Source organism: Pseudorasbora parva, chromosome 7 (genome assembly GCF_024679245.1).
Source record: "Pseudorasbora parva isolate DD20220531a chromosome 7, ASM2467924v1, whole genome shotgun sequence".
NCBI lineage: Eukaryota > Metazoa > Chordata > Actinopteri > Cypriniformes > Gobionidae > Pseudorasbora > Pseudorasbora parva.
Window position 1 is genome coordinate 6745643 of NC_090178.1, and position 20145 is coordinate 6765787.

Here is a 20145-nt window from a genome sequence, read left to right on the forward strand (position 1 = left end):
GACTTCAAAATGTTAATACAAAACATTATTTACATTAAAATTATTATCATAAACGGCGGGATTGGATGTTTGCTTAGTTTAAAAAAATGTTTTTTTCCCATGTTTCAGAATGTTTAGATAACGGTTTTCAAACTGCGGGCTACAAGGGACTGCTAGGGGGTCCGCGAAAAAGTTTTGAGAAAAACATTATTACATTTAAAAAAAAAAAGATTGATTGAAGAACTTTCTAAAAACATTTTTAATTAAAATAAATACATTATTTAAGTAAAAAGAATAATAAATTAAATAAAATTTCATTTAAATAAAAATAAAAATAAGGAAATCAAAATCAAATGTAAAAAATAAATAAATAAAAATTAGATTAAACTAAGGAAATTAATAAATTGATTAAAATAAATGAAATTTAAATAAATAAGTTATATATTATACACTTGATTAAAATTTATTGTTTTATAAAAATAAATACATATATAAAATACATCAAAAACGCAATAGTGTAATTTAGGCTAATAGAAAATAAATAGTTTAAACCGCTATGATTTTATGATTTTGTTCACAGTATTAATTGGTCTTTTTGCATTAGATAACATTTAAATGTATAATTTTCAAATCAATTTTCAAAATGATCAAATGGAATATTCCATTGAAATGGAACGTTTGCATAATGTTTTGAACATTCAACATACCGTTTTATAATTTAGCAAAACATCTATAACATTTTTTTGTCGGCTGGGTAAAATGCATATAGGCCAGGTGTTTTCAAACTGGGGTCCAGGGACTCACAGGGGTCCCCAGAAAATTTCAGAGAATGAAAAGCAAAAATGGATGATGTCTACTGAAAATTAAATGTTTCATTTCTAAATATTTCTTTCCTTAATAGCCATTTAGGCTACATACTTTCCAGAATTGTATGTTTGCTTTGCATCTTTCTAGTAAGTTTTTCTCACTATAGTCCCCTTAATTTTGCTCACAGGGTTTGTGTAAGGCAGTATTCTTAATACAGTAGCCTACAAGATGCTTACATACATTTGATGTGAAAGTTGCTTACACAATTTTTTTTTTTTTTTAAATCTTCTTTAGGTTTATACATCCAATTTAAAAATATGGATTTTAGGAAGGGGTCCCTCCTAAAAGGTTCATCATTTTTGGGTGTCCTTGGCATCATAAAGTTTGAAAACCCATGCAGCAACAATAGCAATAGCAAAATTATGAATTATGAATCATGATTTTTTATTTTTATTTCTCTGACCTCGCCACACAACTCATACTCAAACCATGTGTGTTTACACAGCAGAAATCGGCAAATCCAGGGTGGTTGTCCCTAATCCGGGTCATATTTCACGTTGAATTTCGCCATGGTTTTAGTTTCACTTCCTAGTTCACGTGGAAGGTGCGGAACCAAGTCAACAACATTCAGTTCAGTCCGTTTAACCTCGAGAAGTTTCTAGAGTTCGTACAGACAGCCTCTCTCATTCTCCATTTTCTTTTGAGGGAGGACGTTGAAATAGCTAAACTTTCTTAAAATACTATAGCGTCACTGTTAAACGCAACTGTCTTGAACCTCGTTTGACTCGTGCTGATTTTCTTCAGCCCGACAATGACGCGACTTCTGCGAGAACTGCCCGGTTACACCCTGTCCGCATGTCTATAAAGAGACTGGTTTAGATTATTGCGAGGGCTGACTAACCTGCTGTAATATGGGCTCTTACAAGAATGGCGGGTTTCACCTGAAGCTGCTGACTACACACCGCGAGCTGCTGGTGGAGCAGGTGAAGAACACGCAGTGTATTCTGGACAATCTCCAGATGAACGGCTTCATCTGCACTGAAGACATCGAGATTATACAGCGCAGCACTACCAAAACTGACCAGGTACACTAAAATGTTTAAAAGAACATGAACAACAATCATTTAGTACATTATCACAGTAATGCTATTACTACTGATATATCTAATACTGTACCTGGTAGTAAAAAAAAATATTGTACAATATTTATAATAAAATAAACAGAGGTGCAAATTAATAATTGCAAATTCTTTCGTTACATTACTTGAGTACTTTTCAATCAACTTTTGTCGTTGTTGAGTAGACTATAACTGAAGTTCTTAATGCAATTTAGTCAGAAGCGAGCCCATCTAATCTTCAAAACAACAGTCAGAGTATAGGCTATATAAGCAGCTGCTTACATCTCCTCAGTCTCAGAGGTACCAGCATCCCACCACCTCCCCAAACTCCACCTTAAATTATCTTAGGTAGGTTGCCTGCCCTACATAATCATTTAGTCACTGTGGGGGTATAGTACATCACAGCTCGAGTTGAAGCTGCTTCCTCGAGCCCATCATCAGAGGACAGCAAGCCAGATAATCTTAGCCAAATAAATGTAACCTTATATGGGCAAGCAAATCAAAATGTCAAGTTCAGCTGGGGTTGCGGGGTGGTAAAATGTTAAACCACACTTTGACATTCACTCGCTGGCATTACTTAGCATATTGAATCATCGTTAACGATTCTATATTTTAGTGAATGCAGTGAGCTATGTTCATATTCTGATTTTAAATTGTTAAATTTAAAATGTCCTTATAAATCAGAGGTAGAGAGTAACTAATTACAAATACGTTTGTTTGTTTATTTATTTATGTTTTCTACTTTTTTGAGTACAATTAAATTGTGGTACTTGTAATTGAGTTTAATAAAAATTAAACATTTAACTTCACACTTTTTTTGTCCTTCATCAAATGTACAAAGAAGACTACAAAAAAAAGACTTGTCATAGTTACTGGGTTGAACCCTGCACAGGTGAGCTATGCTCATATTCTGTAATTTTAGCAGCTCTTGAAATAGGTCATAGCCAATGATCTATATAAATGACATTAAATAGATCAGTGGTCTGGTCATAGCATTGATATTACCCGAGCACTGAACAGTTGAAGTAAAACTTGGCTCAGTGCTTTTATTGCATGGACAGTGCATGCTTAGATCAGTTGATTGGTAAAGTTCACCTTCTTTAACTTAATGCAGTTAAGCTTAGTCTTGGTTTCACAGACAGGGTATAGATTAAATCAAGATTAGGCCTTAGTTCAATTAGGACAGTGAAGTAGCTTTTATAAATCTGCCTTAGGCCCTGTCCACAGAGACGAGTTTAGCTGTATACGTATACATTTTGTACCGTATCAGCGTTTCGTCCACACGGATCCGGCGTTTTAGAAGCATGAATCCGATACGTTAGGAAAAAAAAAGATCGGATTAGGAAAGCGCTGGCTTCGTGTGGACAGGGCCTTAGAAAAAAAGGTGTGCATCTTAGGCCTCGTCCACACGAAGCCAGCGCTTTCCTAATCCGATCTTTTTTTTTCCTCGTTTCAAGAAATATCTGCGTCCACACGAGATTAAGAAAACGGACTAAAAAAGATGTAGTTTGCATGCCAGGCCAGTGTGTGGCGCTGTAATTCTGCCACAGAAATACACTAAAAACGGAGAAGAAGAGTTGTGGCTAGCAGGGGTAAAGCAGTGGTCGGAGGTGAGGCAAAATCTCACAATAAAATAACAATAAATACATTTGCTACTTAACAGATGTGTTTTATTAATGCCTACACCTACCCCAACCCAAAACACACCCATACAATAATGCAGATACGTTAATTAAACGACGCGATATTGATGTGCGCATGCCCAGTGCCCGTAGGTGTATCCCTTAACTCTTTCACCGTGCTGGACGTAGTGTGATGACATCACCGTTTCAGAAAATATACGGATTCGCTGTACACACGAAAACAGAAGATGATCGTTTTCAGATTTACCCGGTTTCGAAAAATATCGGATTCATGCTTCTAAAACGCCGGATCTGTGTGGACGAAACGCTGATACGGTACAAAATGTATACATATACAGCTAAACGCGTCTCCGTGTGGACGGGCCTTATGTTTTAAGTACAATTACAAAGCAATTCATTGGTTTTGTTTAACTCTGAAACAATTTTCGAGTAGCGTTGTGGTAAAAATAGCTACGGGTAACGCCAGCTGATTGAGGAGTGCAACCATTCTACGTCATCAACCTAGAACGCAAACAAAATGGCGCCGCCCATGGTCCAAATATAAAAACGATTTTTTAAATAACGTAGATCTTTCATGGGTTCTCTACTACATAATTCAGTAAGAGACATCATTGATGTTATATTAAGCCATACAAGTCTCAACAGGGGATCCCTTTAAGACAAATCAATGCACTAACATATTTTAAGATATCCCAGTTCAAGTTTCTTTCAGTTAAAACAGCTCAAACATGCATTTTAGTCTGGGACTAGGCTTAAGTCTAGTCTGTGAAACTGAGAGAATATGTATGAAGCAAGCTGCTGAAATGATTTCAACATTAACAGGAACATGGCCACCAAGTAAACAAACTTTGTCCATGTAAGGGATTTCCTGGAATGTCATGTTAGTTTTCAGTACTTCTACTCAAGTTAATTACTTTTTAAGTAGCAATACTTTCATGTACCATTTTTAGTACTCTATCCACCTCTAAACTTAATTAGTTATATATTATATAAAATGTATAGTTATATAAAACATTTACTTTATATTTATATTACACATATACACACACGTACACATACAGTCTTGTTCAAAATAATAGCAGTACAATGTGACTAACCAGAATAATCAAGGTTTTTAGTATATTTTTTATTGCTACGTGGCAAACAAGTTACCAGTAGGTTCAGTAGATTGTCAGAAAACAAACAAGACCCAGCATTCATGATATGCACGCTCTTAAGGCTGTGCAATTGGGCAATTAGTTGAAAGGGGTGTGTTCAAAAAAATAGCAGTGTCTACCTTTGACTGTACAAACTCAAAACTATTTTGTACAAACATTTTTTTTTCCTGGGATTTAGCAATCCTGTGAATCACTAAACTAATATTTAGTTGTATGACCACAGTTTTTTAAAACTGCTTGACATCTGTGTGGCATGGAGTCAACCAACTTGTGGCACCTCTCAGCTGTTATTCCACTCCATGATTCTTTAACAACATTCCACAATTCATTCACATTTCTTGGTTTTGCTTCAGAAACAGCATTTTTGATATCACCCCACAAGTTCTCAATTGGATTAAGGTCTGGAGATTGGGCTGGCCACTCCATAACATTAATTTTGTTGGTTTGGAACCAAGACTTTGCCCGTTTACTAGTGTGTTTTGGGTCATTGTCTTGTTGAAACAACCGTTTCAAGGGCATGTCCTCTTCAGCATAGGGCAACATGACCTCTTCAAGTATTTTAACATATGCAAACTGATCCATGATCCCTGGTATGCGATAAATAGGCCCAACACCATAGTAGGAGACACATGCCCATATCATGATGCTTGCACCTCCATGCTTCACTGTCTTCACTGTGTACTGTGGCTTGAATTCAGAGTTTGGGGGTCGCCTCACAAACTGCCTGTGGCCCTTGGACCCAAAAAGAACAATTTTACTCTCATCAGTCCACAAAATGTTCCTCCATTTCTCTTTAGGCCAGTTGATGTGTTCTTTGGCAAATTGTAACCTCTTCTGCACATGCCTTTTTTTTAACAGAGGGACTTTGAGGGGGATTCTTGAAAATAGATTAGCTTCACACAGACGTCTTCTAACTGTCACAGTACTTACAGGTAACTCCAGACTGTCTTTGATCATCCTGGAGGTGATCATTGGCTGAGCCTTTGCCATTCTGGTTATTCTTCTATCCATTTTGATGGTTGTCTTCCGTTTTCTTCCACGTCTCTCTGGTTTTGCTCTCCATTTTAAGGCATTGGAGATCATTTTAGCTGAACAGCCTATCATTTTTTGCACCTCTTTATAGGTTTTCCCCTCTCTAATCAACTTTTTAATCAAAGTACGCTGTTCTTCTGAACAATGTCTTGAACGACCCATTTTCCTCAGCTTTCAAATGCATGTTCAACAAGTGTTGGCTTCATCCTTAAATAGGGGCCACCTGATTCACACCTGTTTCTTCACAAAATTGATGACCTCAGTGATTGAATGCCACAATGCTATTTTTTTGAACACACCCCTTTCAACTAATTCAACTAATTGCCCAATTGCACAGCCTTAAGAGCGTGCATATCATGAATGCTGGGTCTCATTTGTTTTCTGAGAATCTACTGAACCTACTGGTAACTTGTTTGCCACGTAGCAATAAAAAAATATACTAAAAACCTTGATTATTCTGGTTAGTCACATTGTACTGCTATTATTTTGAACAAGACTGTATAAACAACCAATTAAATGAAATGTTAGCATTGTCTGACAATGATAAATGAATTGTATTTGACATTGATTGTATTATAGTAATTAGTCTTTACCAAATAATTTACTACTAATAAACTTGCATCATTTTTGGACATGCAGGTACGCAAAATTTTGGAGCTGGTACAGAGTAAAGGAGAAGAGTGCTCAGCATATTTCACACACATTCTTCATGAAGCATACGATGCCTACATTGATCTGCGGCCTTGGTTTGAAGAGATCCAGTACACGCCAGTAGACACTATTAGTGCCATACCAGTGATTAACACAGATCCAAGTGAGTTTTTCATTTAGAATATTTGCTTTTCAAAATATTTATGCACTCAATTTGTTTTGTTTTTGTGCACTAACATTTTTGTGCATTTTTGCAGTAAGCAAATACTGTGAGAAGCTCAGATGTGAGCTAGGAAGGGACACTCGGTTCATCACGTCCTACTCTAAAAGTGAGGAGACGCCACTGGAGGATCTTTACATGGACACACAGATGGAGGTCCTGAACGACAGAGGTGAGAGTTTGGGATACTTACAGAGTCTGGATGACCTACTAGGAGACCACGGAGTCTTCAACCAGCAGGCTGAGACTATCTTCATCACCGGTGACGCTGGCATAGGCAAATCAATTGTCCTTCAGAAACTGCAGAACTTGTGGTCGCGAAGGGAGCTGAAGACACGTGCAAAGTTCTTCTTCAAGTTTAGATGTAGGATGTTCAGTGCCTTCAAGGAGACGGATGAGATTTCGCTGAAGGATCTGATCTTCAAACACAATTGCTATCCAGATGGAGACCTCGATAATGAGGTTTTCACCTATATCTTACGCTTCCCAGAGACGGTGGTTTTCACCTTTGATGGCTATGATGAAATCCAAATGGAATCTGACTTGGATAATGTGCCTGAAGTGGTTTCTCCGGAAGAAAAGACTCGACCGCTTCTGCTCCTCATGAATTTGCTTTGTGGAAAATTGCTCAAAGGTTCTCTGAAGATTCTATCCGCACGAAGCGGCACCGAGATCCAAAACAGAGTGATCCGGAAGAAGGTGTATTTGAAGGGGTTTTCACCTGAACACCTGAAGAGATATACAGCTCTCCATTTCCCAGAGCAGGAACACAGGACATTGGTGACGGATCAGCTAGACGCCAACCCTCACCTCTGCGGCCTTTGCTCCATCCCATTGTTCAGCTGGATCATCCTAAAGAGCTTTAAGCATCTTCATTCGGTTTATGATAACTTTGAATTGCCAGACTCTTGCATTACGCTCACAAATGTCTTCTTGCTCCTTTCCGAGGTCTTTCTTGGCCACTCAACTGCACGGCCTGGTCTTTTGAAACGGAGCACGAGGTGTCCAGCGGAAACCTTTAAAGCTGGTGAGCAGAAGCTTTCTGCCTTTGCTCGACTAGCCTTGCAGGGTTTAGAAAGGGGTAGACTTGTCTTCAGCATGGAGGAAGTAATATCCTGTGGATTGGATGATGAAGACCTTCAGTTTGGCTTTCTGAGGCCTGCTTTGCATTACGATACAAGCGGAGGCTCTGCCACCTTTGAGTTTCTTCACGAGACCCTCCAAGCCTTCTTAGGAGCTTTTTCTCTGGTCCTGGACTCCAAAATCTCTCCTGAATCCATTCTAAGGTTCTTCTCCAAATGTGAATATAAGAAGAGGTCTCATCTCTCTTGCTTACCTTGTCTGGGAAGGTCAAGACTCAGAGATAAAGACCCATTCCAGACCAATTTTCAGTTCACCAACTTATTTTTATGTGGTCTCTTGTCCAAACCCAACGCAGCACTCCTAGAGCATCTAGTTCCACCAGCATCATTGAAACAAAAAAGCAAGACGCTCAAGTCCTATCTGTCCAACAGTGTGCGGACTCATCTTAAGGGCCTCCCTCGATATCCATCCACAGACATTGACGGCTACAAGGTGCACGCAATGTCAAATTTCTTGTGGATGGTGCGATGCATATTTGAGACAAACAGTGAAAATGTGGCCAAGATGACAGCCAACAGCATATCGGCAGATTACATTAAGATCGCCTTCTGTAATATTTACTCGGCCGACTGCAGCGCGTTGAACTTTGTCCTCCACCACCGTAGGAAGCACCTGGGAGTCGACATGGACAACAATAACATCAATGATTATGGCGTGAAGCAGCTGAGACCTTCTTTCGGCAAAATGACAGTAGTAAGGTAAGAAAAGCCCGGCAGGGTTTAGCTTTACCCAACTCTCATACGGTACGAAGAACTAGAACGACAAATGACGTTCCTACCTTTCAGATTTTGTGTGAATCAGCTCACAGACAGCAGTATTGAGGTTCTGGCAGAGGAACTCATCAGACACAAGATCATTAAGGTCTTGGGGTGAGTTTATCCGTCCATCTTTTTGTTGTTGTGTTTTATCTAGGCCTCATTCTACCCTGTTCTCTGCATTTACAGCCTTTACAAAAACCATATCACGGATGTTGGAGCCAAACTAATAGCAAAGATCATTGAAGAATGTCCACACTTGACGACTGTCAAGTAGGTATCACAGGAACCCTGAGAGCACATGCACATGATCATTCAGAAATCTTTCTAATAGGCTGATTTGGTGCTTAATTATTAATAGGCAGCGCTTAATAGCAACAAGATTATATTAATGATGCACACTTCAGTGATGTTGTACATTAAATGGTATGCAATAATGTGTATATACACAATATGTGTAATTATATTTATTAAAAATTATTAAATGGGTGCCGCCTTATTTGGGCAATAAAGCCCAACATCTACCCCTAACTCCAAACACTTTTATTAAACAAATGTTAGACAGTTTATTTCCACTTTTCTCTTATTTTCTTCATTTTTATTGAAAATAAATGCCTTTCCAATCTAGCCTAGAAATCTAGACGCACCCTAGCGGCAGCAAATCTAATCTGCCCGCGAGTGTTGTATAGGAACTCTCAATACCCTTCTGAGCTGTATTCGCCTAACTCTTGCCGGGCCAATCACATCGTGTATAGAGTCGGTGGGCGGGGCCATAATGACGACGGCCGAGTTGCGTTTGCGTGCTTCTACTAAACACAGAAACTGGCGAACGGCGGTCTTTCGAATCCGCTTTGACCGCGACTCTGGAAGACTTGGAGTTAATCTTTTCTCTGAGAAAAGAACAAAGAACGGCACTGAAGTCATTCTTAAAAAGGGAAGATGTGTTCAGAGTTTTGCCGACCGGATACGGCGAATGTTTAATCTATCAACAAGCTCTGCTTCACTTTCGTTGGTCTGGTTGGTTGTAGCGCTATCCTATCGCGTGCAGAGGGAGTTTGAAAGACAACCGTTTATCCGCCCCTCGGATTGAGCTGTCAATGGTGAGTTTCCAGACCAAACATCTTGATGTGGGTCTGGCTTGTCAGGCTATTTCCAATCTGATATGTGATGGGAAAAGGGAGTAGAGTGAGCTCTGCAAAAGGCGGATACCAACAAGGTGGAACTTAGTATTGGCTCTTAGTGTAAATGGACACTCCGTTATTAATGATGGTTCTTATTATCATCACACAGCTGTGCTCATTTCTCAGGATTCTTTAGAAAGTATTAATTCAAAATGGAAATCGTATTATAAATCTTAAAAACCTACATTATAAAAGTCTTTACCGTCCCTTTAGATATATATTTTTAATTTCTTACACTACCATACAAAAGTTTAGGGTATCATGGTTTCCACAGAAAGATGATGTTAACGTTTTAACTTTTTAACCACATGGCCTGTCATGTGAATTCTTTCATTGCATTTTTTGGACACTCCACCTTACAAATCATTTCTCTGGCATGCACTTGTTTTTTTGTGTTTTTTTAAAATAAGATTAAAAATGGATTACAGTGCTTTCCAGATGATGCATACTTTTAAACAACTTATGCACTAACAAACACATGCTCACTGGGTATATAGAATGCATAGTCATATACATGTGTTTCCCATAGGCTCGGCTACAACAACATCACAGGTGTGGGGGGGAAATACCTCGCCAGTGCAATCCACAAGAGCAAATCTATCTTTGACATAGGGTAAGACTATTTAAACAGCACCTTTAAAATGATACTGCCATAATCTCAAACAGAAATGTGCACTTTTTTAATGCAAGTCTACTTCACAGAAATTATCCCAAAACTATGGTAAAAGTGGTGAAATTAAAATTGGTCAAATGAATTGGTTGTAGAATGTGGGGTAACACAATCGGTGACGAGGGGGCAGATGCTTTTGCAGAGGCTCTGAAGAATCACCCCAGCCTCACCAACCTCAGGTAATTCTTGCATCTACAGATGAATTCAGCTGCATTCTGATAAATTTAGCTGTCTAATAAAGACAAACCATCTGAGAATGATTATTGCCCTGTTTAGTCTCTCCGCCAACGGCATTACTTCTCACGGTGGAAGAAGTTTGGCAAAAGCACTGATGCAAAACACGAGCCTTCACATCTTCTGGTACAACAGCATGTCATATTTCTCCTGCATGTGAAATAAACCCTTTTGATGATTGTTCGCAGACACATGCTCACAAAATGTGCTTATTTTTCAGGCTAATACAGAACAAAATCTCTGACGATGCAGCGTCAGACATTGCAGATGCCTTCAAGTCCAACTCTGCTCTGACACATCTGATGTACGATGGATTATACTTCAGTAATGCACATTACATCTCAAACTGTTTCACATATACAGCATGCAAGCGGCACTTTCATCAGTCACTTTGCGCAAATGCAATGATGCAAATACAATTTTATTGCTTTGCTCAACTAGCCTAGAAATCTATACGCACCCTAGCGGCAGCAAATCTAATCTGCTACGAGTGTCGTCTAGCAACTCTTAATACACTTCTGAGCTGTAAAAAACAAACTCTGGTCGGGCCAATCACATCGCATAGACTTGGTGAGTTGCGAGTTGCGCTTGCGTGCTACTAGCAAACACAGAAACTGGCGAACGGCGGTCTTTCGATTCAGCTTTGACCGCGACTCTGGAAGACTTTGAGTTAAGCTTTTCTCTGAGAAAAGAACAAAGAACGGCACTGAAGTCATTCTTAAGAATGAAGATGTGTTCGGAGTTTTGCCGACCGGATATGGCAAAAGTTGAATCTATCAGCTCTGCTTCACTGTTGTTGCTCTGGTTGGTTGTAGATCTATCCAATAGCGTGCAGATGCAATTTCACTGTAGCATATTTATGGACATCAATAAAGAAATAACTCAGAAATCAGAAAGCTCAATGTATGTCTGCTGCCGATTAATTGCAACCTGTGTTCTGTAAAACTAACAAAACTAACAAAAATTCATAATACATGTTTTTTTACACTTATTGGTCAGTGTATATTTTGGCCATTCTGTTTTCCTTATAGAAACGGATATTCAAAAACAAAAAATGGCTCCTTTTTCGTTTTTTAATTTTTTAAACAAAACTAAAAACAAGAATTCAGCTTTATTTTTCATTCAGAGGTAGAAAAATAAATAAACGGCTTGAATATTCGATTTCTACACCTGAGTTAGTCAGAATGACAGTCCAAAATACCCATGTCAACGCATTATTATTTCCTGTTTATTAGTGTTTAAAATATTCAATTTACAATTAATTATACTAATTTATATCTAACACATTTTTTTAACATTGGGCAACCGGAGGACATTTATTGTCCTGTGCGGAGCTGATGAAGAACTTATGACTGAACAGTTTGATCTTCGGCTGACCAATCAGCAGAAAGGGGCGTATAATTCCCGTCCAGGGGTAGAAATCGAATATTCAACCCGTTTATTCATTTTTCTACCTCTGAACGAAAAATCAAGCTGAATTTTTTTTTTTTAAATGAAAAAGGAGCCGTTTTTTTGTTTTTGATTACCCGTTCCAATAAGGAAAATTCAATGGCCAAAATATACACTGACCCTTGTTGACTATTAGATAAACATACAGACTTTATGCCAATTGAACTTCAGGTCTGTGTGCACAATATTTGCTCTGACAGATTGACTAATCTATTCATCTCTCTATAGGCTAATGGAAAACCAGTTGACCATTCATGGAGCCAAACAGCTGTCTGAAGGCTTGACGAACAACACTACACTGAAGGAAGTCAAGTAAGATCTGTGATTTGATCAAAACCTAGACAGTTTGCATTATTTTAAGGCATAAAAGAAGGTCTTCAAAGACACCTTGGTTAAGTAAAAGTTTAAAAATGATTGCATAATTGCCGTTAAGGCTCTCTCATAAAGCTCTATAAATGACGGATGAGGTGAGAGAAATGTCAATACTTAAATAATTTATTCAATACTGAAAAGCAGTGCTACAATTTACTTTTTTTACCCAGTGTTAGTATGTGCGTGCCTGTGCGGTGTATTTTATTGCATTAACCTGGCAACATGCTCAGGGCAAACTTAATTAAAAAAATGGCAGCAGCTATTTGCACTAAGTGTAAATAGCAACTAGATGATTCTTACACTCAGTGAAAATAGCTGTAGATGCTATTTACTAAGTGTAAATAGTGATATATTCTATATATATATATATATAAAGAATCAAAATTCTACTTTTGTTAATTGTTGACAATCAGATTCTAGAGCATTTTTCTGCACTGGTTTGGTTCCGATTGGGTGAAGAACCTAGAATTAGTTTGCATAAGCACTACATGCTTGAATCTCTAAAGAAGGCCAAGTGTATGTGCACAAATATTCTTTGTTGACGTCAAGGGTTCTGTGAATAACCTTTAGAATCCACAGAGCCTTTCCATTTAACAAAAGGTTCTTTATAGCGGAACAATATTCTTTAGATTATAAAATATATATATATATTTGAGAAATGTTCACTGAGATGTTATTTAGGGAACAAAAAGTTACTATGGCATTGCTGTGAAAATGTATTCTTAGTTTTCCTTCATAACAAACCTTACACAAGCAGATCATGGCATATGATGATGTCCTTCAGTTTCACAAGTTTCCCCATTTTCTGATTTGTTCACAGTATTAAAGGAAACTGCATTTCTGTAGAAGAACAACAACTTTTTGAGGGCGACAAGAGGCTTCGCTTTCACTGAGAAGGAAAAGTAAAACGCATGATTTTGAGAAAAGGAGGAAGTTGGCATAATGCCACAGACATTGGTTAACTTCACTAACAGAAGCACCAACACCAACACTAATTGAAGACATGCAGGTTTATTACAGTTGCTCTGTTATGAGTTTCATACTAAAGCCAGAACTAAAGAACTTAAATCAAGGCTGTGATATACTGTTTAGATGAAATAATGAATGTAATTATGTATATATGCATGTATACAGTTTGTCCAATTAGTTATTTTTTTTAGTGTGTGTGTATGTATATATGTATGAAAAAAATTAAGAGACCACTTAACATTGATTTCTCAATGTTACAAACTCAAATTAAGTGAGGGCAGAATTTATCCAATAAATGTGTAGCCCCAACTCATAAAAACACTTCATGCAATTAAATGTAATTGAGTTGGTGCAACTCAATTTGATCTAATAGTTTAGCCACTCTTCTGCATTATGGTAACCACGAAATTCAAGATATAAAGTCTGACTTTATAACTCACAATTCTGACATTAACATGTAATTCTAATTTAAGTCCAATTCTGAGGGGAAAAAAGACTAATAAGTCTTTAATAAAAGTATTTTTACTCTCTTCCATAAAAAAATGTGACATGTGCACATATAATGGTGCTTTTTCAGTTCAGAGAAATAATTATTAGTCATTGCATTCAATTAGATAATTAAGAACCTGGTAAATAGAGCCACGTTTCCACCACGGGGTGTGTTTCTACGATAGGAACCCGGGTCTAAAAGTTCTGGGTAAATATTTCCCCCTTAAAACTGCCCTGCTTGCGAGGTAGTACCTATTTTTTTTTTTTCGGCCTATAGACCCTTTTACTGTTTGTATACAATGATGACGTAGCAACGTATGCGCGCGCATTTTGGCAACAAACTGTGGCGAGAATCAGCAGCATGTCAAGCTACGTGAGCGGATTAAGCAACACAAACCGAGAAAGTTATTTTAAAAAGTTGACTTTATCAAATGGTATTCGGCTACCAGATCCGTGTACTATAGTGGAGTGGATAGAAGACGTTAGCAGATGGCCAGATATAACTTAGTGGTCGGATATATACGTATTTAGTTGAGAAACCGAGCGTGTACACCCGAGACAAGCAAATAAATCACTGGATGCTTATGAATACGTTGTCTGTGGGCATGTACAGAATGTCCAATACAATTTTCTACATTTATTCTTATTCTTCACACCGACATACATTTATCTTTTCCTTACATTTTATGTTGTTATTGATTCGTGTCGACACACTTCTGTGTAAAGTTTAATTTTGTAATGCTATAGTACTTTAATAGCAACTATGTTGCTTGCATACATTTCTCAGATGATTATTTTGCAATTAAACTATTAATAAAATCATTACAAATGAAATTGATAAGTAGTGTGATTATTGATATGATAACACACCAGTGTTAGCCAATGTTGAGAGGTTTATTATAAATAATTAAGTTTCAAGTGCAGTAAATGTTTTACAAATTATTATTTTTTATGCGAGCATTTTTATGTCCTCGTTCCAATTAATGCATTTAATCGCCTGCAGCAAGCAGGTACCGCCGGTTCTTCTGAAACGGCCGTGATCCTGTCGGAATCCTATAAAACTTAAGCCCATTGGTGGAATAGCGATTAGTGCAACCAAAAACGCAACAGCCAGACATTTTGATGCTGGGAAACCGTTTTGATAAACTTTCGGAGTTGCTCACACGTTAGAACCACTAGGGAACAACACCACTTCCGTTGCCAAAATGCGCGCGCAACTCTATGATCACGTGGGCTGTAAAAGGGTCTATGGCAATCCTGCTCCTGGAGGGCCACTGTCCTACAGAGTTTAGCTCCAACCACAATTAAACACACCTGAACCAGCTAATCAAGGTCTTTCTAGGCATACTAGGCGACTTTAACACCGCTGCCGCGGGCTGTTTTTCATGTCCGCGGGATGAACCGACCCCAATAATGTTATATTTGGCTCCAGTAATTCTCATTTTAGCAGGGAACCCTGGCAAAAAAACATTTTAACCCCTGGAATGCATTTTTTTTGACCAGGGAACCCCTAAAAACGCAATTGGGCTAGTTTTGGGCTAGTTTTAAGTTGCAATTGGGCGGGTTTTGTTGTTAAAACCTGGGAACCCTGATTAAAATCAACACTGGAGTTAAATATAATAAAAATATGTCTGATTATCCGACGACTAGGTTCAGGCATTATTAAGCTCATATGTGGAGGAAGACATTCAGTGGGAACTGTAAAATCGTGCGCAGTCATACGTCACCGGACTAATCTTCATGGTACTTTAGACTGTGATGGAAACGCAGAGAGCAGTAGGTCTGGGGGAAAAAAAGATTAAAAAAAAAGAGTTCCTGGGGAAAAAAAATGTCCAGGTAATTTCAGTGTAAACGGGGCCCAAGTAAAATATCACCCAGCTCTATTTCACACACGCACACAGAAAGACATCTAGACAAATATTTAAAGATCTGTGCTTCAAAGAGTTTGCTTTTTTAATTTCATTATCTCTGTACATAGTTTTTACATGTATGGAATGTTACAATATATCTAAATCATTAAAAAGCATTTTTTTTATGATAATCTGTGTGGACACTGTTAACATACATACATAAGCTCCTGTTTGTTTCCTTTGCATCAGGTTCTTCTTAACAGCTGTAAGCATGAAACTAGATCAGCTGGATCATTACCTGATGGAGTTTGGTAGCACATTAAACAAACAAACAGAAAAGACACTCCCTCTTCTATAGCTTTTGACAGTCACTGATCCAGTCGGATGTATCAGGGCTCAGATCTGCTAGAAACAGACATTTGCACAAAGCAGCAAAATATGAAAGAACATCATCAAAAAATGAGAAATGTGAATTTACTATTTACTTAACTGATATGTCATAAAAGGTGTGTTGCAAGTGGTCTGGTAAGGCTTTTTAAAAAATAGTGGTGTTTCCCATGCAACATGTGCAATGATGTCATCTATCTTCGGTTACGTGACCAGAAAACCAACAACGGCATCTTCCAGCTGTGCTGGGTTGACTGCAATGAACCTGAAGTGGACTCGCACTGAAACCGGTTCTCATCACCCTCAATGTACACATTTAGGAGCATTTTAAAGCAATTATGGCGGGATGTGCTACGGTAATACTCTTGAAAGTGGGAACACTGAAGAACTTCCTCAGTATTTTTGAGAAAATCAAGCATAACTCAGTGAGTTTATGCTCAGAACAAGAAAACATAATTTTGTAATCATTTATATAAGTGTAATCATTTTCTCTGTGAATTAAGCTTATTTTTCTGACCCCATTTTTCTAAGCATAAACTCACTAAATTTTGAAACATTTGTCAAAAAACAAAAGGGATAGTTCACCCAAAAATGTAAACATGTAAATGTAAATTCTTTTCATCATTTACTCAACCTTAAGTTCCTAACCTGTATGAGTTTCTTTTTTTGAACACAAAAGATGATATTTTGAAGAATATTGTCAAACAGTTGATGTACGCCATTAATTTCTATAGTATTTTTTTTCCATACTATAGAAGTCAACAGGGTCCATCAACTGTTTGGTCACTCATATTCTTCAAAGAATCATCTTTTGTGTTCAGCAGAATAAAAAAAAAGTAAATGATAGGATTTTCCTTTTTGGGTGATCATTTTGCATCTGAAGTAAATGTATCTTGATTCAAGAATGATAAGATATTTGTACTGGAAAACAAGACAAAAATACTGAGGAAGAAAACTTTTTTTTTTTTGCAGTGAAGTCACACTTTCCAATTCAGCTTCAGGGGCCACGGCTAGTCCACAGGTCAAATCCAACACCACAAATAACCAACTAACATCTCATAAACCCAATTACGTAAGGCTTTACTTGGGACTGGTAAAAACAGAATGAGTGTAAAAATCTATAATAATAATAAAAAAATAAAAATAAAAAAAACCTCTGATCAGTAACTCTAAAAAACTAGTTAGCAGCACATTTGTCAAAGCCTACTAGAGAACAACCACCTTTCTCCAAAATATTATGACGTGGATCTTGGGAAAAGCGGCTGAAATGTGACCCAGAGTGTTTAAATGATATAAAATCACACACATGCCGTTGAGACTCTATGAATTAGATCAAACTACATGAACTGCACAAAATAAACAGACTGAGAAACTGGTGAAAAAATCCCAAAGAAAACAAAGAGACATTAAGCTCATTCCAGCAGCTACAGGTGAATTACAGACAAACACGATGACAGAATTATTCAGGTCACATTTCAAATTCTATTTAACAAAGCCGTTAAGATTTGTGAAATTATTTTTATAACAATCAAGCACATTTTCCATCAGTTCTGTAATGCAGAACATTTTACTTAGAAGAACATATTACTGGAATACAATGATTTTTAAAATAGAAATCAGCATAAATTGAGTGCACTACAAATGAATACTATCATGATGTATAAAACACATATACTGAAGGGGTGAAAATAATGTATAATTGTCATAAAAATGTGTCGCAATGTGACAAAATAATGAATTCCTTTGATTTTGAGGTGAAATATGACCTGAAGGTTTTGTGAGAAGCGCCCATTTGGCCTGATGTGGTGCCTGGTTTCCATTTCTCATATAAAAAGGATGATCATGTGATTTACAATTTGTGACATCATCGCTGAAGAGTGGATCTCACAAAACCTGAGATTTTCATTACAAAATCAATAGAAATAAGAAATAGCATTTTGCACAAAGAAAAAGGATAGATTTTAGTGCCCTTAACATTTCTTATTTTACATTACTTTCATTATTAACCTCACCTCCTCTGAGTTTTTTTCATTGAAAAAATGCTATTAATATATTGATTATTATGATATCATCATGATAGTATTTGCTGCACCACATTTAATTTATCCTGATTTTAATAAAAATGACTGCATTACATTAAAATTCCCAAAAACAGACTTTTTTTCTTTATGCAAAATATAATTTAATATTTTTTTTCCTTCTGATTTTGACGAGATTCATCCCAAATAAGGTGTTGCATTAAGGCCCAGATTTGTCTCAAGACAAAGCGTTACATGTTCATATGATGCACCTGCATAAGTGATCTTGAGATGTTCATACACCATAGAGAACCACGTGAGAGGGTACAGTGAATCTTCTTCTGACAGATATTGCTACAAGACTCGAGATGTACAAGACATTCGTCCATCTGGGAATCGAGAGAGAAAATGGCTCCAATGGAAACAAAACCACGACAGCGCTATGAAAGACAGGGCACTTCTCAGTATGGCTCAGTGCCGACCTGAATCGGGTCACACGTCCGTCATATCCAGGTGTCTTTCTCCGAACATCCGAAACGCTGCCACTTCGGCCCTTGAGATCTAAAAATTAAGGCACTGAGAGAGAGACAGTCCCGTTTACCAGAAAGTCAATCCCGATCGTCCAATAATTACGACATAAGAGTCAGGTGACCCAGAGTCCGGCCGATCAAAGAACGCAAAACAGCCAATGAAACGACATCTGCTAGATCAGAAGGTTCTAATTGGAAAACTGTGCAATGGAGGAGACCATCTCAAGGGTCTCATCCTCCGTTGGGGTTTTCATAGGTCTGTGATGTGGAAAGAGTTTCCCTGAATGAGTTTTGGCACACTAGGGTTTATATGGCGACTAGGGAGAGCCATGCTACAAGAAGAGAGGGGCGTTCTGTGATCAGGCCGTCCTGCTCGGCCTGAAGAGACCAAAGTCACAGTGTCTATGAGGAGGAAGAGAATTCACATTGCTGTCCTCTAGTGGGACACGTCGCTTCTCACGACCAGGAGGCTAGAGACATGAAACACAACGCAAACAATTAAAGTGTGTTAGAATGATTTAAGGCAAGACTGGTTTTTCATGCACTGATCAATTTTGAGATAATTTTGAGCTAGTGGAAAGAAAACCTCCAAAACACACATTTAAGTGTTTATTTTGTTGCTCTTTATCTGTTTACATCTGCAGTTTTCAGTGACAATATACATCTTAAAAGGTGGTCACCGGTGAGTCAATAATCTCCACTTCAGTAGCTTTACATACACCAAACTTTCCACTTTTAGTCATATCTAATCTATATTCTGAAGGGTTTTTCTGAGGGGTTTCTTCATACATCATTCGCCTGATTTAGTAGATCACATTTTATTTCTAAAAACATGGTGAAAATGTATGTGTTTTCTGGCTGTGTTGACAGTATTTCCTGAATTATATACTGTGCTAAAAAAAAAAAAAGATATCCATGTAAAAACCATATGTTGAACAAAATGAAAAGATTTAGATTTTTTGATTTTGATTTAACCAGTGTTCATATTTATTTTCTAGAAATGTATACAAATGACTGCATATTTAATCATATAATGCCTCATTTGTATATTTAAACAACATCTCAGAAAACGTGTAATACATAAATACAAACGTGTAATACAATTTATAAAAAATTAACATTTTATATAAAATGTGCTGCTGAATCAATACAACTAGGGACATTTATTGTTTTTAAAGAACACTGTCAATTTGTATTTTAAAGGGGGGGTGAAACACTCAGTTTCAGTCAGTGTCATGTCAATCTTGAGTACCTATAGAGTAGCATTGCATCCTGCATATCTCCGAAAAGTCTTTATTTTTTTTATAATTATATAAGAAAGATGCGCTGTTCCGAGTCTTTCCGAAAAAAGCCGAGCGGGTGGGGGCGTGTCGTGTGAGCGGAGCTAAGTAATGACGTGTGCTCGGTGCTGCTATTGTGTTGAGTGCGTCGAGTGCGTCGTAAAGCTGTCATCCCTAACAGCGGGGAAAAAACTTTATTCAAAATAAAAAT

At 37.5% G+C, this 20145-nt stretch overlaps 2 protein-coding genes across 2 annotated transcripts in view; one reads left to right on the forward strand and one right to left on the reverse strand.

Moving 5' to 3' along the window:
* Nucleotides 1–1176: 1176 nt before the first annotated feature.
* On the forward strand, nt 1177–14728 carry nod1 (nucleotide-binding oligomerization domain containing 1). Its single transcript, XM_067447897.1, has 11 exons — nt 1177–1871; nt 6376–6550; nt 6645–8448; nt 8536–8619; nt 8695–8778; nt 10216–10299; nt 10452–10535; nt 10633–10716; nt 10811–10894; nt 12268–12351; nt 13232–14728. Exons 1-11 carry the CDS (start codon nt 1698–1700, stop codon nt 13302–13304), a joined length of 2814 nt encoding a protein of 937 aa, XP_067303998.1. The 5' UTR covers nt 1177–1697; the 3' UTR covers nt 13305–14728.
* Nucleotides 14729–15789: 1061 nt separating this feature from the next.
* znrf2b (zinc and ring finger 2b) overlaps nt 15790–20145 on the reverse strand; it is a 66871-nt gene continuing 62515 nt past the window's right edge. Inside the window, exon 5 of the mRNA XM_067447898.1 lies at nt 15790–19124. The gene's annotated coding sequence lies outside the window, so the exon portion shown is untranslated. The remainder of the gene's footprint in view (nt 19125–20145) is intronic.

Coding starts and splice junctions, on each gene's coding strand:
- nod1 (XM_067447897.1), top strand. CDS start 1,698: ATGGGCTCTTACAAGAATGGCGGGTTTCACCTGAAGCTGCTGACTACA. Junction 6,551..6,644: donor AGTGATTAACACAGATCCAA/GTGAGTTTTTCA, acceptor GCATTTTTGCAG/TAAGCAAATACTGTGAGAAG. Junction 10,895..12,267: donor TCTGCTCTGACACATCTGAT/GTACGATGGATT, acceptor ATCTCTCTATAG/GCTAATGGAAAACCAGTTGA.